General features: G+C 43.0%; 1 protein-coding gene across 2 annotated transcripts in view; it reads right to left on the reverse strand.

Moving 5' to 3' along the window:
• Positions 1 to 20,142, reverse strand: part of dip2ba (DIP2 acetate--CoA ligase B (putative)a) — a 45,050-nt gene that overhangs the window by 9,228 nt on the left and 15,680 nt on the right. The window contains exons 1-22 of one of the 2 annotated variants that reach the window (XM_085394804.1): positions 18,327 to 18,786; positions 8,395 to 8,466; positions 6,905 to 7,060; positions 6,275 to 6,400; positions 5,911 to 6,147; positions 5,686 to 5,814; positions 4,763 to 4,882; positions 4,375 to 4,572; positions 3,955 to 4,046; positions 3,765 to 3,875; positions 3,406 to 3,529; positions 3,131 to 3,240; positions 2,845 to 2,947; positions 2,695 to 2,759; positions 2,496 to 2,589; positions 2,181 to 2,300; positions 1,949 to 2,063; positions 1,545 to 1,684; positions 1,255 to 1,391; positions 659 to 739; positions 447 to 574; positions 81 to 195 (exon numbers count right to left, since the gene is read on the reverse strand). In XM_085394804.1, coding sequence (XP_085250930.1) covers positions 81 to 195; positions 447 to 574; positions 659 to 739; positions 1,255 to 1,391; positions 1,545 to 1,684; positions 1,949 to 2,063; positions 2,181 to 2,300; positions 2,496 to 2,589; positions 2,695 to 2,759; positions 2,845 to 2,947; positions 3,131 to 3,240; positions 3,406 to 3,529; positions 3,765 to 3,875; positions 3,955 to 4,046; positions 4,375 to 4,572; positions 4,763 to 4,882; positions 5,686 to 5,814; positions 5,911 to 6,147; positions 6,275 to 6,400; positions 6,905 to 7,060; positions 8,395 to 8,466; positions 18,327 to 18,342 — 2,589 coding nt within the window. In that variant the 5' untranslated portion in view covers positions 18,343 to 18,786. Of the gene's footprint in view, positions 1 to 80; positions 196 to 446; positions 575 to 658; positions 740 to 1,254; positions 1,392 to 1,544; positions 1,685 to 1,948; positions 2,064 to 2,180; positions 2,301 to 2,495; positions 2,590 to 2,694; positions 2,760 to 2,844; positions 2,948 to 3,130; positions 3,241 to 3,405; positions 3,530 to 3,764; positions 3,876 to 3,954; positions 4,047 to 4,374; positions 4,573 to 4,762; positions 4,883 to 5,685; positions 5,815 to 5,910; positions 6,148 to 6,274; positions 6,401 to 6,904; positions 7,061 to 8,394; positions 8,467 to 18,326; positions 18,787 to 20,142 lie in introns of those variants that run through there. The other variant, XM_085394803.1, reaches the window with a different exon arrangement.

Below are 20,142 nucleotides of genomic sequence, written 5' to 3' on the forward strand. Positions count from 1 at the left end.
GATGGAACATGCATCAAGTACACGTTAATACAGAATAACATAATATTAATCAAGATGATATGAGCAGATGTGTGATTCACCTGCAGCACTCGACTCATCCACTGGAAGCTGTCTTCTTCACTGGCATCGGGCCTCTGCTCTGCCACAATCACTATCCTCTCATCATAAAACACCGTCACAGAAAACACTGCGATCCTGCACAGATGCCAACAGAGAAGTGAGTGCAAACACACAGCTAGACAAAGAAACCAGCAGAAGCTGCAGGATGCTGAAGGGATTTTTACTAATTACCAATTAAATATCACTAAATTATCCCTGCTCACATGTGTGCGTCGCTAGAACATTCTTACTCAGTGTGCATTATGAAGTAATGTAATGCATGAACACACACGCTGGGAGCACAGTGAAACCTCACTGTGGTTCACAGCGGCCTGTCAGTGTCTCACCTCCCCCTGTAAACTGTTTTGACCGGCTCCACTGCTAGCGCCGTGGCCACCAGGTCGTCTGCATTGTGCCGTCGCCCGCTCACCATCAGGAGCCCCTCAATCTTTCCCACAACAAATACCAGACTCCCCTGTGGAGCAGACATATTTAACTCAGCACAGACATCCCAATTGCAGAGTACTGGAACTACTGTAATTGTGCATGAGCGACCTACCGGTCCCACGAATCCAAGCAGGCCAGTTCGAGTGAAGGGAATTTCTCCAACGGGTGCTCCGGCTTGATTTACTGGAATCACCTAGAAATTAGCACAGATGAGAGAGACAAGTGTCATAAACACAGCACAGATTGCATTTCAAGGGTAAATATACTGCATACCCCAAAATACTGCAGTTGTAGTAGTACAACATAGTATAAGCCAAAAGAAACACTTAGTGGGTTCTATTAATAAAAATAATGGGACAATATTTAAACCATGAAGTCTATAAAGCATTTTATTAGTAAATAAGGAAATAGAAATAAAGCAATTATTCAGTGACGTCTGTGGCTCCATCTAGTGGGTAATTTAAAACTAGTACTCCTTTTCCATGAGTCCATATTTTAAATACACAAGGTCAAACAAGAAGGGACGGAGCTCATTATAGCAGAGAGGGGACGTACGGAGACTGATGTAAACTTCATATCATGTCTCATTCCACTAATTCAAAAGCCACAGCATGTTGTACCTTTTTAAGCCATCAACATTTACCATTTTAAAAGTAAATGTTGGTACAAAGCTGTAATTTGTGTGACAACATTAAACCTGTGACAGACCTCAAATGTGTTTTTGGTGACACCCGGTAGGCCGTAGTACATGGTGCCTCCAGCACGTGAGTTGATCACGATCTCTCCTATCTCGTCCGTCTTGCACAGCTGAGGAGATCCCTCTGGCTTCACAATGCACATCAGAGCTGAAACAAACAAAAACAGGTCAAAACATTAGAATTATGTAGACTTGAGCTTCTGTATTCTAAAAGAAAGGCCATACAGTCAGAATGTACAGTAAAGATGTGACAGCTGCTGCACTTCTGCACTGCCAATTACACCTAACAGTTGTGGCTAACCTCCAGGCATAATGTGACCCACATCCTGTACAGTCAGAGCAGAGTTCTTGTCTTCTGTGTTCACCCGGATCACTCCGTGGCTCAGCCCGCCCATGGACAGGATGGCCCTGGCTGGCAGCGGAGCACCTCGCGCACCTGGCCTGTACAAGGTAAAAAAATGTACATGCTTTTAACTTTTTATTCTGAAAAGTGTATTTTTCCATTTTCATGACCCATACTATTTGCGAGTAATTGCTGCATCCCTATGAATATTTACAGATTTCATGCATTTTCAATAAAGGACGTCTCGGTTAAATTTAACTGTATAAATTTTGTTCTCACAGAGATGAACAAATTTATCCCTGTATGTGTGAAAAGCACATGTCTCTCTGTTTATCTCTTTGCTCGTGTGGTTCACGTTGTACCTGCGGATGGCCACAGTCAGGGCCTCGGGAGAGGTGGCACACGGACAGATGACCTCAGGCTTCAGACCATGAGACTGGAACACATTCAGGAAAGCATCACACGAGGACACAGACCCTGAAGGTAAACAAAGGGTGAAAACATTAACAAAAGTAGGTAAAAGCAGCTTAAACCCACAGCACAACATTTTAAAATGGCCATGTATAGTGACTGTTTATTACATTAGTTACTCACATGGGTTGGCTCCATCAGCTACTATAAGCATGCGTATTGAAGACAAGTTGATGTCTTTCTGTTCTTTATGGGCCATCATGGCCCAATGGAGGTCACGGCACTTCACCAAGGCCACACGTGCTATGAGAGGGTAAGAAAAAGCCCTTAAGCATCATTTCTCTACTGTTTTCTTATTAAAACTTTTTTTCTAACATTATTATTATCCTAGCAGTCTGTAAAATACTCTGTCTTATTAATATTGTTTGCTTATTAACTAAGCAAACATAGTAAAATTATAAGAATATGGAGTATAAAAGAAAGAACATTTGGCTCAACCTTTGTGAATGTGAACCCTTTGCACCCAGGACATGGGACAGGCCTTCATGACAGCATATGGCACAGTAATGGTGTGAATTCTGTTCATGACACTCTGCAGGGAAGGAAAAAATATATAAAAACCAACAGTGTCAATAACATACTGTACCACACACCAAATAAAGGGCATCTAGTCAGCAGCAGAAACATCCAGTCTCACCGTTAAGACGCCATGCCACAAGCCCATATCTTTCTTACAGTCCAACACATTGACCAGTGTCTCCCCTAAGATAGAAAACACATGAGCAAATGAGTGCGTTCACCAGCTTCAAGTCCACAAAGTTACATGCAGTGTTTTATAGTCTCTGACCTTCACAGTAGTTACAGGCTTGTGTCAAAGCTTGACAGTGAGTCAGCATGGCGATCTTGGACACAGCGACCCCCATCACTGTTCCCTCCTTACTCGCTTTGTACTTCAGCGAGAAACAAACACACAGACAAACACACAGATGTCAACAACGTGTCAAAATTAATATCAGAGTCAAATAATAGTGTGCGAGTTACAGAAGATACATAATTGAATATATAACAGTTTACTAAAGATAAACTGAATCTAAATTAGAATGCAGAAATTAGAAATGCATTGAACTGCCTACCTCTATGTAGGCAGTGTCTGTGTTGGCAGTGGGAATGTGAGGCTGCCAGTCTTTGGATGGTTTGGTCAGGTACTTAGTGTCGGTCACTACCCATTTCATCCTTGGCCAACCTGCAACACGCAGACACAAAGAGCATGGAGCACACAAAAACTATTACAGCTGTCATTAGGAAAAAAGCTGCACTAATTACACTAATTTTGCAATAAAATGAAAGCATCCAGAGATGATTCCTGATGAGCCAGCAGCATTAGCAGAGGCAGTTTAGTCTTGCTGACCTTTGAACTGGATGATCTCTCCATTTTGTGTCTTGGGCAGCCCTTTGAGACACACCTCACTGGTCAACGCCAAACTCACACCACAGCTGCCCAACAGGAAGCCAATCTGCTGGCTCCCTGCATCCTATGAAAAGAGGCTTAGGTCAGGAAACTTCAACTCACAAGGACAGGCAAGCAGACAAAACTGTGACAACTAAAAGAAATAATAATAATAATAATAATAATAATAATAATAATAATAATAATAATAATATACTGGTGAGGCTCTCATTATCATAAACCATGCATTTGGTCCTAAACATGTGGAGCATTTTTCAGAAATCCCACAGAAGAACTGCTATGAAAACAGGTATATTTACCTGTCGGGACAGCGGCACCTCAATAGGCACAGGGATGACTTCAGCTAACAGACAGCCATAAAAGGCCACCCAGAACATGCCAGGATCACTGTTTGGATACACCAACGCCACCTAAGAAGCAGAGGAAATGATTTTCCTCGTCGTGCTACTTTACAATTTACTTAGGAAGAAATGACTGACAAACTCTTACTCGATCTCCAGGTTGAAGGACAGGCTCAGTCTTTGTGCCCAGTTTATTCAGAAGGGTATAGGCCAGTTTCAGACTGCGACTCCACAGTTTACCTATACAGGTTAAAAAAGAAAAGAAAAAAAAGAAAAGAAAAATGTCATCTTGTTTTCCACAGGCCAGATTTCTTGCTGTTAAATTGCTGTGTATTATTGTTGCATAACTGTTCCATGATCGCTTAACTTCCCAACCCACTATGGGTCCACACTGGAGGCAATGTAATGTGGGAGTTGTTCTACTCGGGCCAACAAATATTTCTTCCTTTGATCCAGCTCATATGCAAAAAATATACCTGACATTTATAGAGTGGACACAACAATACAGACACCCATATTTGTGCTCAAAATCGACTTTAATATTCCTACGAGGCAACGTGTCGCTCACCATATGTGAGTGTGTAGAGTGGTTTGCCAGTGATGTCCAGGGCAGTGAGGGCAGGGCTCTTGGCCTGAGTGGCCCCCCAGCGGGCAAGGGCAGCCTGCAGGGCAGGAGGCCAGTTACTGACCACCCCAAGGGGCTCCCCCTTCACTGGGATGATTTGACGTCCCTCAGGCTTCGGGGTGTTGGGGTCCGGTTGGGGAACTAGGCATGAGAATCGGCAAGCAAGAAACTGTGAGTACTGGGTGTAACGCTGTAACACTGTGGTGTCACAACACTCTGGGTGACTTCCTAAAGAAGTGAAAACCCTTTTCAAAACAACCAAGAGGATTTCTGTGCTGCAGTACACACAACGGTGAAAATCAAGCATGACATATTGTGTTATGTGCCACACCTTCTACGATTTCCTCAGAGTCATCGAGGAAGAATTCGCTGAGCGGCGGTCTTTTGGGTCGTTTGAGTGTGTTCAACAGCTGCTGGATCTTAGTGGACACCCTGCTGCTGACAGGCACGCCTGGACAAACACCGAGAGCAGCCGCCGTCACCAACATATGCAAACAAACAATGACACGCAGACACCCACACATGCAAGTTTATTCAAACATGAATCTCTACTTTAACACACGCTCTCTCGCTCACACAGGCAGTAACCTACGCACTAGCACAGTCAGGAACAGAATCAGCAGCAGGAAAAATTTGAAAGGGAAATATGCACACAAGGAGACACAGAGTGGACAATTCTTTCAGGAAAATACTATAAAGGAAGATTTCTACTTCTACACCTACAGCATGAGACAAACGTAAAGAGAGGTAGATATCAGGATGGAAAGCAAGCTACTTGGGGCCTCTTCGGCATCCCTCCCCTTCCCCAGGTTCGATGTATATTACCTTTTCTTTTTCCTTTTTTAAATCAAAGTCAAGACAGGGACAGGATTAATGGACCCAAAAGAAAGAACACAAAATATCGGTCGTTAGCAGCATTCACCACACAGTGACATGAGGATGATGTTGAAGGTGATCGAGGATGAACATGGGTAGATTGTATGTTGATTGGAACACATTCAATCACTTTTCTCACTGCAATGCTTTGAACCACACAGTCAATGCAAAACAGTAAAACATCGTCCGATGTCATGATTAGAATACCAAAATGACTGAACTGCTTGAAATGAGGAAAGAACCAAAAGACAGTCACCCAGATTCCAAATATTTCAGAAAATGAAGAATACTTTAGAGGTTTTTCTCCCCACATAAAACTTTATACATATTTGTACCACAGCCAGACGTTAACAGACATTCTGGCTTAAGTGAGTGTACCGTCAGCAGTATCCAGCATGCTGGAGCGGCTCTGTCCACGGCTCATGCCCCTGACTGCTGGGGGAAGATCCACCCTGGACCCTCTGTCTTGAGAAGCAGAGGACGTCACATCTGGGGGGACACTGTTTTCTGTTAGGGCGGAGAAAAATAGCATCATCAATGGCAGTGACACCATCACTGAGATTTATGGATCAACGCTGGGAGTTCTCCACCAGGACAGTTTACCAATGCGTGTGTGGGCTAGCACGTCAGCTAACAAGGAAGCAGCAGGCTGAGGCTGGGGCTGGGGCTGACTCTTGGGCTCTCCATGGGAGAGGGTGGAGGAAGCAGATGAGGATGTGGAAGAGCTTTGGACGGAGCGGTTGATCCAGTAGTCGGGGCTCTGCAGGGTCTGAGCTAGTGCTGCACTGAGTGCTGCCTTTCTGCGCAGTGAGCCTTCATCCTCTGATGCAGAAGATGTGTCTAAGAGTAAGAGAAAACGTGAAAGAAATTATAATTCAATAACTTTTAATGTTTTGGTGAGGGTATTTTTTAGGAGCTACAATCACCAGCAACCATCTGATCTCAGAGTGGGTGGAACCAAGCTTACCTGGAGGTGTGCAGGTATCTATGGGAGACTGGACAAAGGCTGAGCGCCTCTTGGTTGGCATGGGAAGAGCCATTTTCTCCTCTTTATGTTTGGCCAGTGCTGCCTGGACAGCTTCTGTATGGATGTCTACATAAATATAGAATAGAGAATAACCCGAGTGAGAAAAACAACAAGGACAAAACCTGTGAACTTCAGGTTAGTGATCATGATCAATTCTCTGGACAATGAAAAAAATCCAACTAACTCAGTGATTATATCCAAGGAGAATTATAGATTTACAGAGGTTGATAAGGTCTCTCAGATGATAAGGATGTTTAGGAACAACCCAGGAACCACCGAGGCTCGCGCCTGCCATGAAGTGGAAATTGCTGGAGCACCAGGTTATGCCATTAGCGCGCCAACGTTAAACCCCGTTGAAAGTTTGTGAGGATATAGCTCCCAAATAAATGAAATTCTATAATTGTTTTAACAATTAAAGTTAAAACAATGACTTGAATTGTTTGCATTCATTCCACTCTTGTTGTACCTTCATTCCAAATCAAAGAAACTATTTAAAGGTAAACTCCGTGATGTAAACTTTTGACCCCAACTGTACCTGTGTGCTTTTGTAGTGAATTTTGTGCTGCATACCTGATCTGTAGCGCTCGTCCCTGGCGCCTCCGCTGCGGTGTGAACGATGGTGTCTGGAGGCTGAAGAGGTGGAGGGGCCCGGGGCCTCAGGACTGGGGCTAGGGTCGGCACTGCGGCTCGGGGAAAGCTGCACATCTGGTAGAGGCAGATCCACATCTACAGAACAGAGCCCAGCATGTGAAAAGTCAATAAAAGTCTATATTTAGGGGACCATTAATAAAAGCAAAACAAACAATCTAACATGAGATCCAGGAAATTCAGACAAACAGAGCACACGTTGCTTTACATAATGCTATTACAGCAACGTGTAGGCATAAATATTATGTGACCTTCTCTGAAGCTCTCCAAATTTAGCCTCATACAGAGCCTGTGAACAGTGAAATAAGGACATGTACTTGACTGATGCAAGTTATACTGCTAACAGAGTACATGAAACTGGGTTACATTTATATTTTTAGTCAACTGTCTTTTCGTCCCGGAGGGAACTGGGTAACTGAGTCCCTGAGGAGATGATGGTTTTGAGGGATAACAGGACGAGTGAAGGAGCACACGGTCACCCCTGGAGATTCAAAGCTTTCTGGTGTATGCTCTGACATTCAAAGCAAGCTGCCAGCAAAAGTCAAACGAAAGCAAAAATCACTAAAAACAACGGGACTGAAATCTAGATTAATATACGATCTTTGCGTGTAATCACATAAATGTTTTGGCAGCACAAGTCAAAACAAAGGTTAAACTAGAGGAAAGGGAAGTGTAGTGGTGCTCTCTTTTTTTTCTTTTTTTTTTAAAATAGCTTAAAGTGACACATCGAGAACGATGTTTTTTTCATGCCGCTGCTAGCATGGTGCAATACTTTCCGAAGGAAACACCACACCCTTGCTTGAGGAAACTGACAGACAAATCAGTTTGTCTGTCACATAGTAACACAGAGAAGCTTTAGTACTTCCCCACAGCTGTAAACTGAAACCAGTTTCAGAATGTATCACATTTACTGGGTACGCACTAAATACAGCAGAAAGTCTGACAGGAACTATGGGTTTGTGCATCCGTGGCTTACCTGTGGTGATGCAGTTATTAAAGATATTTGTGCATCACTGGTTACCTTATGTGCAATTCTCATTTTGGCCACTAGAGTGCCACAGAAAGCCAGAAATTATGTTGCTAACTTGGACAAAGACAATCAACACTCACACTGAGAAGTCAGTCAAGTTTCTTCTCAAAGAAATGAAAAAAGGAAAAAAGTACAATACGACATAAAGAATCCATTTTTTGCCTCCGTTGTTCTTTTCACATGTGAAAGAATAATCAGCTCAAATGTAAATTTGAGGAATCTTCTTATGCAATCTAGCCTCGTTTTGCTTTTCAGCCTGAACAACAATAACATTGCTGACAGGGGAGGCGGAAAAAAAAAAAACACAAATGGAGAAAAAGAAGAAGGAAGGCTTTAATGCAACATGAAAAAATTCCAAGAGCAGAAGAAGAACTGGTCTTACTTGGCAAATGGGAGATGTAGGAGGCCAGCAGCTTGGCTCTCTTCTTCTCATAGCCCTTCTGCGTGATGTCACCTAGGAGAGAGGACAGCAACACCAAACTGTTAGGTTAGTCATAATTACCACACAAACTCCAGACAACTACGTACACACAGACACACACATGTACAGCCTCTGCTTTCACTAATACATTTTCAGAGGGTTGAGTCATAATAATAATAATAATCCACTTTAAACCAAATCCACTGAACTCCACATGCTGACAGCTAAGTCCATTTACAACAAGGCGAAGAGATAACGCCATTGTTTGGCCTTACATTAGCCCCAGTGAATAAACATGCCTGCTGGCTATAAAACCCAAGTATGATTCCACTGAGCCGCACGTAACCAGGCAGAGAACAGTGCCAAAACATTGGGAATAGTTGGGATGGTAAGCAGAGCAAAAAAGGAAGCCATGTGAGCCAGTTTCACATGGGACTCGGTCATTTATCTGTCCCGACCTTTTCCCACTGTAGACCCAGCACCACCCCTTCCTCATTCGGCCTCGGCCTGGCAGGATTCCCAGTGATACTAGAGTGTGCTAGAGAGCCGCACAGGCCTGACAAAGTCCATTAAACTGGGACCCCAAAACACACAGTCTGCTCACTGCAAACATGCATGAAAGACACACCCTTACATACACACACTCCCCTTGAAAACACAAACAATCCTAATGCTACAATCTCCCACACTCTCTCTGTTAGTCGCCTTCTTTTGTGTGCAGCGATAACACCGCATGCTATGTCAAGTGCCAATCGCCAAACGGCTGCTTAACCTCAATCTCCTGACACCTCCTCCACACTGACCAGTGACAATGGGGGGGACCTACGGGGGGGGGGGGGGGGGGGGGGGGGGGGGGGGGGCTGAGAGTCACTAGCAGCAACAGGGAATGCAGACCAGTGTGTGCATTAAGCAACAATGAAAGAAAATAAGGAGAGAAACGGTGAGCCAAGGTTCAGCAGGGAGACCGGAGGGAGGTGTGCTGGATAAGCCGGGGCTGGGTGGGGAGTTTCGTGTGTGACTGAGATAGAGTGTGTTTTTTCTTAAAGTTTTCTCACACTCTGGTCACTATCCAGTGGAGTGTAGGATTTGCTTGTATAAACAAGAGAATCAGAAAGGAAGTCCCCTCTATGATTGTGTGTGTGCCTGCCAGAATGAGTTAAATATGAGACTTCTTTTTTTTAATCCTTCCGATACAATTTGTAGGTTTCACAACACTCATATTAAGAGAAGCAGAGTAAAAGTGAATAACCTTGGTAGAGAAAAAGCCAACAAAACAAAGTTGAACAGTTTTAGAGTGAAAGGCAGTGTGTGACTGAGTGCCGAGTGCTTTGTCTTTCCCTCTGTGCAGGGGAGCAAAAAGAAAAAAATGGGGATGGCAAGCATTCAGCTTGGAGTTCATGCCTGGGTTCACACACTAGGCTGAAATTCAGACACAGCAGCTTGTTGCAGTCTTTGTTTCTCCATCTCTCTAGCATGCTACAGACTTGTTTATACACAGGAAAACACTCATAGGCAGACATGCAAGCGAGACAATCAGCAGCAACTTGATTGTAGTGGACTGGAGCAGTTATTGTTGTCGGAGACAAGGTTACGCCAAGCCCAGTCCTGGTGCCCAATTGGTGCCGGGAGGGAAGAAGGGGAAGAGATGGAAAGATGGACGGAGCGCCATCGGTCATTAACGCAGACAGAAGAGAGTCTGTGCTGGTGTCGGGCAAGTACAACAGACACGGATTGGCACAGGCACACCAGCTATGTGGCTGGCAGTGGGAAGAAAGACACTGAAAGGCTCTGGGTTTAAAGACTGACTGTGACAGCTGGTTCAAAACAGAGAAAAAGCTGTATGTGTTAAGTGCAAGAATGTGGTGTTTTTGAGTGTGAGCATGAACAAAAACAGTACAGTAACTGTGTGTAATCTGAGGTCAGGGGACAGGATATGAGCATTACCCCACCCTGTGTGTGTGCTGCCAAAATCGTCTCACTGTGTCTGTCTAGAGAAAGAGGAATGTGCTGATTGGAAAACACCATACTAACAGAGAGGGCCAACTGGCCAAGAGAGAATGCTCATAGTTCCAAAAATGTCCCTGAGGTGCAGGAAGCTAATGTATCTGTGCATGTGTATGTGTGTATACACAGCTGGGGCAGGTTAAAGGGCGCTTCAGCACACAAGAGAATGAATGCTGACAGGGCCTGAGGTGTACTGGCACTACAGGCCTTCCCTGTGAGATGTGTGTCAGTATGTCAAACCAGGAATGCGTACTTCGTCCAAGGATCGGCTGAACCTGCCCAGCATGCTGTGATAGAGGCACAGTATCACCAATGAATGCATCTTTAAGAGCATATTAAAAATGTGTGACAAATCTCACATCTATAAGCAATTATCAGTCCTTCTCCTTGGCAGCCAGACCTTCTAACTGACTGTTTTTTTGTGTTAATCGTGCTGTTTGTGACATTTTCAGAGCTCATTCAAGACCAGATGACAGTGACCCTGTGAGGCTTCTTTTAAAATATCCGATGTTGACCTCATACTTCAAGACAAGTCATACAGTGGACTGATCTCCTAATAGCTGGCAGCGCAGGGTCACAGAGGGGATAAACACACTCACATGAACGGCATTCCCAGCCACACTGATAACTGCGGAGGGCTACAACTTTTTCTGACACAGTAGGGGATTACGGAGCACTTCAGATTTAATCTGCACTGGCATTCTCCACTATGATCCGGCACATTAGAGCCATTTGAGGTTTTGGAGATTAACTGTTTATGTGTGCACTGTGCATCACTCCACGCGTACACATCTTGATCTTGTTGTCAGGGTGTTTTCCTGGAGGCTCCGATTGGGTCTTAGACAGGTAGCAACACACAAAGGAAATTTTCTTTCTAGTTATTTCTGATCATTTGTGAATAAAACCTCAAACTGTTACAACGATGATTACTTTCCTGTGGGTTCTTTGCTAAAGCCTCCCTGGGAGGAGGCCACAGGAGAACACCCTGGTTGTGATTTTGACTTATATGTGGCGTGACATACGCTCGAAAAAGCAGAAAAAAGATATTTTTATGAACCTGTGAAAGAGGATAAAGTCAATGGACGCCTACAGCACTGTGTGCCCCGTAACCGTGTCAAATCAAATCCAAGAACTGAAACCATCGTGAACAGTGAATTTCTCTCTGACGACATGGCTGGGCATTAAGCATTCATGACATAACATTTGCTCCCTGTGGTTTTCCAAGCAGCTCAAATGTTGAATCATCGGACTGGCTGTAGCTGATACAGCTAAAATTTCGCTTCTTGGATTACTATTACCCATGAACGGCACCCCTTTTTGTTTTCCCAAATACAAAGGGGAAAAAAGCTGTTAAAGAGAACGCTTAATGGTCAGCACATGACCTGGACGTATACACGAGGTTGTTTTTGGTTGCGATTTGTCTCGGTTTGTGTGTTTTATTGTCTTTACCTTAATGCAGTGTGATCTTCTATGCACACCTTACTCTGTCCCTCCCAACCCACTATGTCTGTGCTGTTCCTTTACCATTCTTCATTGCTCCATTGCCAATCGGGAAGAGCTGAAATTTGTATTGGAAGCAGTTTAATTCCAGCTGCCAATACCCAGAAACAGCACTGCATTTGAGATATTTATATAAAACTAAAGCAACGAGGTCAGTGTCTTTCAATCAGTGCCACAACTGCTGCCAAGATTTCTTCTCTTTAAATGATATTCATTAGGTCATGAAAAACTGAGAGGCTCAGTGAAGCGCTTTTTAATGCCAGTGATTTCCCTCAGTCCTGGAATCACTGCACAGTTCTCCTGAATGAAAAATCCAAATCTTGGCCTTGAGCTTCAACCCTGAGATACCAGCTGATCTATGGATCTCTGTTTAACAGTTAACACCCACCCACCCATCAGCCTGATCCCCACACACACACACACACACACACACACACACACACACACACACTAGAGCTGAAAAGCCTCCTGGCATCCACATGCTCATGATATATGAACAAAAGGCACTGAGACAGCATTTTTCCTTAGTTTTCTTTCACTTCTCTGTAGAGGATGTTGCAACAATCTGATGTAATCTCAGCAAACATGGATTGTGTCACAGTGAATGCAAACTCCAAGGACCCTCTCCTGTTTACGCATATGTATTCAAGCCCCCTCCCCAACCGAGAGATCTCTATAATTACTTTGAGCAGATTAGCAAGTGACATGACTGTCACCCACAATTTCCGCTTGCCTGACTGTCTTTTGCACACAGAGACCTGCATGTGACAGGTTTCCTGTCAACCCATAAATGCACACAACCATGAAACTCAAACAGGATAACTGGCTGGATTACACAGAAAGCTGTAAATAAAACCCCGCTTTTACATCTTGAAAGCCATCCAGTGCTCACATTTTGGTCTCTATCCTAATCTGTAATCTGAGATTACATCTAACCTAACAGATTATATCTCTCCGTCTGGACGTTTGTGTAGACGGGGGCACAAATGTCTGAAACAAGGCTCTGTACAGTGCAGGACTGTTTTCTAAGCGTGGTGCTTCTAGCCAGCGATACCAGTTTGCTCTGCATAAAAGTGTCTTTGTTTGCCTGTGGGTTACAGTTTGGTGACAAGAGTGATGCTAATCTAGAACACCGTTACTACCCTATATCACAAGAAATACATACCAGGGCAAAAAGTTGCTGTTCTATAAATCCACCATGAGGAAATGACTGTGAGATAAACAGGATAACTAGAAAAAACATGGAAAACAGCCACAGCCTGCACATTTACATATAAATACACACATAAACACAGGGGCTGAGAAAGGAGGAACTAACGTCACCCACAAGATCTTATTTATAGAGACTCTGAGCAGTGACACAAAAACAATGGGCAGACTGTGCCGAGAACATGGATAAATAGCACTTGACAGGAAATGCAAACGAATGAGTATGACACCAAGGCCATTTAATGGCACCTGGTCATTAGTTAAAGCAGATGTAAGAAGCTTATTTCCATAGAGCATGCTCTAAAAGGGAAGCAGTGTGGCAAGTACAAACGTTCCACTGCTGTGCTTTTGCATACCATGAAACTAATTTCATTTCAATACTGTTAACTGGGTTTGAAATGATTATCATTTTAATTGATCTGGTTGACTGACAGTAAACAGTGTTGTTTGATGACCGGGAAATCATTTAACTTACTCTTTTAAGAAAACTGAAAACATCCCTCGATCCAGCTTGTTAGCTGTGTGGATCTGCTGCTTTTCACTGATCACAAATGAAATATCTCTAAGTTTTGGAGCATTAAAAACAACCTGAGGCCCCTTATCATTAGATTTATGAAAGCTCAACTTGTGACACAGCTATGTATGCGTGATTATTTATCAAAGATTTCTATACTGTTTATATAAACATTCAAAATAGACATAAACATATGAAACATGCAGAACCACTGGATGTGACACTAGAGCACCAGCGTCATCTCCCACGCACCAAAACAAACACACACAGACACACAGCTGGACTCTCTACCACAACAGAGGAGAGAAACTTGGATTACATTACACACAAAAGAGGGAGTGTGACTTCATTTTTCTTAAGCATTCAAGGCAATGTTACACAACTATATATTAACATGGGAAATATTTATAGGTCACTATTTATCCTTTAAAATATCTAGCTAGCTATATATCCATCCATCCATCCATAGACGGAGGGAGAAAGAAAAACTTTAAGGCAGTAAAGTTTGTTCATCTAGAAAGTCGACAAGCATCCTTGACTAAATGTGGGGGTTTCCCTCAGTTTACTAGCAGTTAAATCAGGTTTTGAGTATTAAAACCAATCAGTTATCACTCAGGAAATACTTGGTTCATGTCTGAATAGTGATTCAAAAACACTAATACATAAACCTCCTGCGTCCAGCACAATGTTTTTCCACTTCAAATCCAGGCCAAAAATTCCTCTGGGACCCTGGGAGTCCATGTGGGGGTTTTGAGGCAGACAGGGAGGATGAAGTGATCTCTGGACGGCTAAAGGGAACTGCTGGCCAGATACCGTAAGTAAGGGTCTGAGTAAGTGTACTTTCTCTTGTCAAAAATCTCCATTGGATTCGGTTTGTGTTTGGTTGGATGGAAAACGCAACTCTGACAGCCCAGCCTAGTCACGATTGAGCAACAGTGCCCAAAATATGGCTAGTTACCATTTGTCACTTTAACCTTCTGAACGATTTTTATGTACATCTTTCCAATAATGAATGATGCAGAAAATAAGTGCTCAAGCTCTTTTATTAGGTATAACTTATTAAATTCTAATACAAGATCTCCCAGTGACATAAAATGGAAGCACAAAAACTTTTTAGAAAAATCCAACAATAGCACCAAAAACTCATTGGTCACCGCAGCAACTAAGTGATGCTATCATGTCAAAATCTCAGCCCTGTGTTGAATCTGTGCCACAAAGAAAAAAAGCTTTGAAGCAAAACCTCCAACCCAGTACAGTGGCCAGTGAACATAGCACGGTTATAGCATGATTATAGATACAGTTGACTCAACACTTCACTAAAACTGTTTCAACAAAAGCTCAACATTCCTGGCAGGGGTGTTGTATTAGGTCACTTTAGTCTTATCTAGCTGTCCCTAATGAAGTGAACTTACAGATAAAAATTCGACAAAAGGTATGGGAACGACTTCTGAAAATTACACCCTAAAAAAATACAACAGCAAAGTTAATAATATATATATTATATTATTATATTGTGTAATATGTGACAAGAACAGACGATGTAACACAGTTTAGTATACAGTGCCCCCCCCCCAAAGGATCACCACAGCAGATGGATCCACATGTTTTGATTTGGCACAGAAATCACGCCGGATGCCCTCGCTGACGCAACACTTCCAATTATCCGGGCTTAGCACTGGCACTTGGAGCACACTAGCTTGTAAGTCCCTGTGTTATAAGCTGGGTCTGTGCCTCTGCCTGATTTCCAATCTATTGTGTGTAAGGTGAATGCAATAGCCACTACAGATTAGAGCTATCAACACTATTATTTGAAAAATGTTTCATTTTATATTTTATTTATTGCCTTTCAGCCTGCTCCAGTCTGTGAAGACAGATCTAATTATGCCTCCCTTTTCATTTCTAAGGCATACTCTTGTAAAAATCTCAATAAATCGAATGTGAGACATAAAAGAAGTCCAAGGGCTGTGCTTGGCCCAGATTAGTTCAAATGAACAATTTGTGCGTGGCTTTCACAGATCAACAATGTGTTAAACCCATTTTCCAATAAATAATGAAGCAATGCCCAGCAAAGAGGATGTAACGGAAGAAGTGCGTCATACTGAGAACTAGAAGTGAAACCACTGTAGTGACATGTTTAACACAGGTATGCCTCACAGGAAATTACAGAGAAGGGCAAAGAAAAAATGATAAAATAAAGATTCAGCAGCTCTTAATGTGGACACGCATCTTAGTGGAACAAATGTGGGGCAATCCCACCTTTTAAACTTAATACCTGAGAAACACATAACATGCGAAGAAACACACCCACACATATGCAAACGACCAGTTCAACCACACCCGAGTCAAGTACCGAAACATTCAGTGAAGTCAGACCTTCCTGTACAGGACAGCAACAACAAAAAGTGCTGGCACGATTAAGATAAAAACAGAAGAAACAATAACACTGGACAGTCAGCATCCCGAAACTTAATTTATCCAAAGAAATAAAACAAGTGTTTCCTTCGAGCTTTTTAAGCATTCATCTTGTGCTTGAGTTTAGAGCCCTACTTCCTCCATTACTTCTATTATTATTATTATATCAAGCGTTCTAGAGCCAGCTGTGAGTTTTGAGCTGGGAACTGCTGCAACAATAAAAGCTATCAGAAAACCACAATGAAACAAAAAAGACGGAACATTTGCTTTTATTCTTCTCCATAAGAAAGACGGCTTCTTCTTCACTTTAATCTTACTACTGTTAATGTACTACGCACACTAATTTGGGTCACGCCATTTCCCTCTAGATCATCACAGGCCAGCTGTATAATCTTGGCAGTGACAAACAGTTGCTGTATAGATAAATTCATATCACGTTACTTCATCAAAGTGATAAGGCTGGCAAACAACTGAGAGGACAGATTGTGGAGTCAGAGAAACTGACGTCAGGCAAGTACAAGTGAGCTGTTTGTTAGTAAGCAGCAAAGGTTAATGCAGGTTGTCCTCACTGAGACTGTACGGCAGACTACAACTGCAATGAGCGTTCAACTAACAGGTCTATGTTTGCATAACTGAGTGAGACCAAGGCCACATCCCAGGCTGATTTCTGGTCAGATTAGCTTGCTACCCCTGCCATGAACTGTATCCCCTACAGCAACTACGCAGGTGGATGAATACTAGCTTAATCATTTATTAATAAACAGTTTTATAGGCAGACTTGTCACAAGTTAATAAAGAAGTTTTATAGCATCTGTGCTTCAATGGCTGCTTTTCATTTACAGCAGACGCTTTCAGGGTGTCATTGTTGCGGGCCGGCTTAATGAAAGATATAGACCTGTAGTTCCCTGGCTATGACAAGTTAAAATGGGTGCTGTGCCAAGCTTATACACGAATTAATTTGCACTTCCTTTGTTTAATCAGCATATAATCCAGAAACGTATGAAAACAAGTTGTGATCTTAGGTTGAGCTTTAATCATTCCAATCACAAACATTCGATACACCCTGTGGTCTGGCTGTATTTTCCCACTCTATCAAATGGCTAACTCAGAGAAACAGACCATTCACGCTCAGATTCATACCTATGGCCAATTTACAGTCACCAATTAACCTAACGTGTATGTGGGAGGAAACCAAAGTACCCAAAGAGAACCCACACAGTCACATGGACAACATGTAAACACTTTGAATCCAAGACTTTTTTGCCAACCACCACACAGCTGTCCCATTTCTTTTTCCCACATTACAGAGGATAAGTCGTGGCAATTCATGCTGTTATGTGATGCACAAATTCCAGCCATTCGTGTGCCATGACGGCTATGATGCTTTGGGTAGGGATTATAAGCTGATACCTTAAGTCGACTATGTAAGGTTTAGCAATACTCACTATACGCTCAGACAGGTCTACAAAATAAACTCCGGCTCAAGTGAGAAATGGTTGATTTCAGACGTTTTTGAGAGAACCAGCAGGAAGTTACCCAACATCCAGTCTTTACATTAGGTTGAGTCAATCGCTCTTTGGCTCCAACTTCACGTTTTATGTTTCGACTTAACCGCGAGCAAGAAAGCAAACTTTTGAAAACAAAACCCAACATACAACGAGCCTACAATAAATAACGGGCACCTAAACAGCAAATCTAAAGTAACAAGTCACGCCTGTAAGCTAGCACTACAGCATATGGTTTACTTTCAGCCTTTTTATTTTATTTTATTATTATTTTTTTTAAATGACATCAGAAACAGCAGTATGCGACATTACGTGATGGCAGAGCTTCAGTTCATCCTTTGTCTTTTTTTTTTTTTTTTTTTTTTTTTTTTAAATAAATAGGACAGGGGGAATGAATGAGAGAAAGAGGGGGAGAGAAAGAAAGAAAACCAAAGGGGAGAAGAGACGGTGAGAAGGGGGGGGAAGAGAGAGAAAAAAAAAAAAAAAAAGAACTCCTGGGTCACCTGTATGGAGAAAAAAAAAAAAACAAACAAAAAAAAACAAACAGAGGAGACAGCAAACAACAAAGAGTAACATAATAATAGAGAAAACAAAGCACCATCACAATAAACTAGCTAGTCATAGATATCAATATTTACTAAATAATAAACGATATTGTGCAGCACGCAAGATAGACAGCGCACAGTGTGCTTTGAGGCAGCAGCCAAGAAAGCTTTAGTCCGCGTCTGTGAATACCCATGTGTGCATACCTGTGTGGATCAGCATGCTTGCATTCCAAAGGTTTCTCCATGTAATGATCTGCTAGGGAGTGTGGGGGGGCCACAGCCCCGTCCTCCAGGGTGTGAAGCGGGTATGGAGGAGATCAAAACTCCAGACATCCAGAGGCCCCCAGAACACAAGAGACCATGGAAGACCAACAGAGGGGCAGCCGCGCCACTGTTCCAGTAAGAGCTGAGGAGAGTCCCAGATGAGGGCTCGCCCAGCAGCCGCGGAGCAGAAGTCAGGGGGAGTTGCAGTGACGCGCCCGTGAGCTCCGCCGGCCCCCAGCTGTGCCTGAGTGACCGAGCCCACTTTCAGCCTTTTTAAAAAGAATACCTTGTGTCTGATCACACTAATTCTTTCTCACACTGACATGAATTACTTGAACAGTCTAAAGAAAGCCAGCTTTTTCTAGTGCGACAAGTCATAATGAGTCTGCCGTGAAAAGGACCGAGTCAGTGGTAGAAATTTTGATAGCACCATGAAGTGAGTGCGATCAAGTCAGCAGCTTGACTCCGCCTAAATTCAGTCCACTGTGAAGAGAATAAAAGGAGAAAAGAAGCGTATTTAGACAGAGGCATCCTGGCTAGCAAACTGCATAATAGACTAGTGTTTCAGCATTGCTGGGTAACCACAGGGTATTGAGTGGTGAAAGTGAATGTAGAGGTATCAGGTTTCACTGCAGCAGTGTCGTAGTGAAGATAAACAGGGGTCAGAAGTGTGGGACGGACCTGACCCGAGGGTCACTGAGCACATCAGCTCAAGTATCATCCGAGTCTTCTGTTCACCTACACATATAGAAATATTGCTCAGCAATATACTCTTTATGTTGCACCTACCTCTAGATGACACGTGCAGAATTTGCTCATCGACTATGCCTAATAGCTCATGGTTTAAAGGAGGACGTTAATGCAGGAGGAGTAATGTTAGGCAGGAAACAGCCTCATTAAATCAATATTATAATCTCATAAAAAGCCATGAGCGGCCTTTGAGAAACGCTTTGATTCTGGGTGCTGAGTCCGCCGTTGACACTGAAACCGCAGACCTTATTGCTTACGTTCCACTCTCTGGACAGCTCACGGTCCTGACCTCATACCACCCACCACTCGCAATCATTAAACAGGCTGTCGTCAAGATGCGAATCTATCGCCGCTCTGAAGATCATGGCTCTCAGTCTGTGGAAGGCGCTCAACAAATGGGCAACACTTGTGTAAAAGAGGCGCACACACTGTGATGAAAACAGGTTGTCTAAACACCTGTCGAGCTCTAAAATCCACAACAACAACAAAAAAACCAGTGACAACAACTCACTTCACAAGCAACTAAAAGTGGAAGGTCACAGAGGAAGGGCTGTGGGGCGCTGTGTGTGCGTGCAATAAACCACTCACCAAAACCAAGGGCAGGTATGGGATTAAAGTGTTGTCAGTGAAGGAAAAGAGCAGCAACTGAAACTGATGTGGTTCCGATTCCTCTAAACAGCATCTGAAACACCACCACACTCCTCAAGCTCAGCCAACAAAAACAGAATATTTTAAAAGGCTTTCTGAATTATAAAACCTCACTTTATTGCTTTAAAGTCTTTAGGCTCAACATTACACTCTCTTAGAAAATATAGTCAGCGTGAAAGTGATGTGTCGCAGCAGGCAGACACTGAACAAAGTCAGTGGCCAGTGATTTTATTGGCAGATGGGCTGATCTCAGCCACCAAGGCCAAAATGACTACACTGAAAACATTAGTCTGACTTGATGGTGGTGATACTCAAAAAGCCGCCTTAATTTTGTTATATCACAGCTGAAGATTTTCAA

This window comes from Rhamphochromis longiceps, linkage group LG20, assembly GCF_057381845.1.
Source record: "Rhamphochromis longiceps isolate RC_006_pf linkage group LG20, R_longiceps_female_GT1.1, whole genome shotgun sequence".
Taxonomy (NCBI): domain Eukaryota; kingdom Metazoa; phylum Chordata; class Actinopteri; order Cichliformes; family Cichlidae; genus Rhamphochromis; species Rhamphochromis longiceps.